The following is a 3,283-nucleotide window of genomic DNA, read 5'->3' as shown; positions in this document are numbered from 1 at the left end:
GCTGTTGTATGGTTTTTTTAGAGTTGTTGTTGAACCTGAGAAAATTTTAGTGAACTTCGGTTGAATAGTTAAATTTGTTGTTGATTATCATTAGTGAACTTTGGTGGTTATTGATTATCATTAGTTGTTGATGTGTTGCTGTGTTTCTTTTGCTTGAATTAAAAGGCTTTCCAACTAGCCATTGTACCTGAGATTGTGAGAAGTCCTTCCTCTTCTTTGGAGCTTGTTTTTGATCCCCAGAAAAATGGAGTGATAAGAACAACTTGCTTTTTCAATGGATCATTGCTCAATTCGGTGGGTAATTTCTACTAATTTGCCAGAAAAGCTCTTGTTTTTCCTTCAGGAGTTGGTTGGTGGCATGGACACCTGGTCCTTTCTTATTTTTGGAATTTCTAACAATCATAGAGCTTATAATAATAGAGGGAAAACTAATTCTATTTGGGGTCATTGTAAATAAATTGTGAATTTACTGTTTGTATTATCTTTCACTCACTTTTGTTGATTTAAATTAAAAAAGTATTTTGTACTAGAGACTAATATATTATTTTTTTTAGATCATTAGTTATGTTTAAAAATTAATATTGAATTATTAATATTTGTAAAGATTTATGTTTTAAATTTTAAGATATTATTTTAATTTTATTCTTATAATTTTAATTTTTTTTAGTTACAACCAAATTAACCGGATAAATCAGTGACCTACTGATTAAACCAATAATTCAATAACCCGGTCATATAAAACTGAATTAATTACTGGTTCGTCGATTTTGATAACTATTCTTATAATAACCAACTAAACTTAGTACTCATAAAATACCAAATAACTTATTATTATTATATCAGATTAATTGGTAAAAGTGATATTACAAATAAAGTAAATCCGAATCTGGTCTGTCTATAATTTCCACCCTTGCCGGTGGTCAACTATTAGCTTGAAGATAGCATATGCATGCATATAATTATATGAAATTAAACAAATAAAGAAAATGATAACGATTGAATTGTAGCATTCTCGATATACCTACATAAACTAGCTAGGAACATATTTTCTCTTTATTTCTTAATTAACATAACCAAGGTCTAGCAAGTATGGAGAACACTCTTTTATTCCCTGTTAATTAATTTTCCATGCTCAATTAAGTCAAAAGTAACTCCACAAACTGTCACCGGAGTTGTACGATGGCGGAGATGGGCTCAGTATTATTCTCGGCGGCGACAGAAGCATGCCCTCAGCCATATCCACCAGCAAACTTGGCATGCGGAATATAGCTTCCTCGTCCATGAAATCATTATCCTCATACCATGATGATGATGAACACAAAGCCGTACTAATAATATCGTTGTTGTTAATACCATCAACAAGAGTGTTATTATCATTATTATTATTATTATTATTATTATTAACAGTAATAATGTGAGGAGTGGTGATGGGTTCTTGAGGGTTCTTCTTCATCAAAGCGGCAGCAGCAGTGGCAGCCCTGCGGATGTCATCAGGGGAGTTAGTAACAGGAATTTGGTACTTTCCAGCTGACTCAGGAAGGTTGAGAACGGCGCTGTCGCCTTTGAGTGCTAATGCGGCAACGTCGTAGGCGGCAGCCGCCATCTCAGCCGTGGGGAACGTCCCCAGCCATATTCTTGAAGCCTTACGTGGCTGCCGGATTTCGGAGACCCATTTGCCTCCTCGACACCTGATTCCGTGGTACAGCGGGTGCCTCTTTGAAGATGATGATGAAGCCATACATCTATGAAGAAGCTTAATAAGATGGATGTGGGGAGCAATAGCATATATAATAGGCAATGTTCCTTTATATATAGAAAAGAGAGGGGTAACTTATAAATAGATACATACGCTTTCTGTTTTGAATTTCTCAAGATATTTTTAAGTCCTATACGACAGGGATTAATCCACTACGAAAGTACGAATAAAGGTTGTAACGAGTTTGCATTTATGAGCTGAGATTGGATCAGACACTTGCTTAACTGACTAATTATTAGACAAAATTGATTTCGTCAGCCAATGAAATGATTATGAGTGTCACCCTTACTGTGTCTCGGTTAAAATTTTTTGACATCTTTCACATTTTTATCATTCATCCACGGACTCACAGTTAAAAAATTTTGATGTTAAAATTAAAAAAAATTTTGTATCACGAATAAAAATTTTTAATGTTATTTATTAATAAATTTTATATAATTTAAAATTCTTTTTTTTTTTATTTTTTTTCATCATCATCATTATTTTTTTATTTTCTTATTCATCTCCTCGTAATTCTTTTTATTTTATTCTCTAACAAAAGTTTGCATATATAAGACATTCAACCCATGCTTATTAAGTGACTAATTATTCGAAAGGAAATTGATTTCATCAGCCACTGACATGAGAAGTGTCTTAGTTTTCTTGGACTAATGTAATGAATATTACAAAAGTTTAGAAATATAGCCACAAGATTTATTACAATACGAGAATCCAAAATTTTATAAGATTATTTTTAAGTGTTGGTCCAATGTAATTTTTTTTCTAGATATTAATTCTACGAGATTTATAACAGTTAATAATTTTTTTTTACACTCATAAAACATTATAAAATATAATAATTTTATATACATGAATATATATTATATCAATCATAATATTTTAAAAAATAGTCATTTATATTAAATATATATTAAAATATAAAATATATATTAAAAATGGATAAAATAAACAAGTATACAGAAATAAATTATAATTTATTTGAGGATTGAATTTTTTCATGTATACATTGCATTTTTATTACCGATAAAATATAAAAAAAATTAGGGTAGAGTGCTATTTTAATTCTTAATATTTGAATCAAATTTTAATTTGGTTCTCAATGTTTTAAACATCCTATTTTTATCCTAAAAAATTTCAATAAGATTCAATATTATTGTCATATTGTTAAATTTAACATAAATAGTTAACCAAAAAGTGATGTGACGTTAGTAATATTGCTAGTTAAATTATATATTCTTTCATGTATTAGAAAACATAACATAAATCTTTTTGTAACACTTTTTCTCTTCAATTTTCCTTACATACTAAAATCAAATGCTATGGACTCTTCAATATGCAAATTGTTTATGTCAAATTTAATGATGGACAACATTGACTCCGTTTAAAATTTTTTTGGAATTGAAATAAGATGTTTGAAAATTTTTGAAACTAAAATTGAACGTTTAAAATATTAAGAACAAATAAGATTCAACCCAAACATTGAAGATACCAGATCCACCGTTGGCACTAGAGAGTTTCCCCGAAGAA

General features: G+C 29.7%; 1 protein-coding gene across 1 annotated transcript; it reads right to left on the bottom strand.

Moving 5' to 3' along the window:
• Nucleotides 1-884: 884 nt before the first annotated feature.
• On the bottom strand, nt 885-1,902 carry LOC112746891 (ethylene-responsive transcription factor ERF027-like). The gene has a single exon (XM_025795007.3). It carries the CDS (start codon nt 1,736-1,738, stop codon nt 1,142-1,144), a length of 597 nt encoding a protein of 198 aa, XP_025650792.1. The 5' UTR covers nt 1,739-1,902; the 3' UTR covers nt 885-1,141.
• Nucleotides 1,903-3,283: the final 1,381 nt, after the last annotated feature.

The sequence above is a fragment of the Arachis hypogaea genome, chromosome 15 (assembly GCF_003086295.3).
Source record: "Arachis hypogaea cultivar Tifrunner chromosome 15, arahy.Tifrunner.gnm2.J5K5, whole genome shotgun sequence".
Classification (NCBI taxonomy): Eukaryota; Viridiplantae; Streptophyta; class Magnoliopsida; order Fabales; family Fabaceae; genus Arachis; species Arachis hypogaea.
Note: the sequence above shows the minus strand (reverse complement) of the source record. Positions and strands in the feature narration are given on the sequence as shown.

What these genes read in the sequence shown, in the direction of transcription:
- LOC112746891 (XM_025795007.3), bottom strand. Translation starts at nt 1,738, where the DNA reads ATGGCTTCATCATCATCTTCAAAGAGGCACCCGCTGTACCACGGAATC.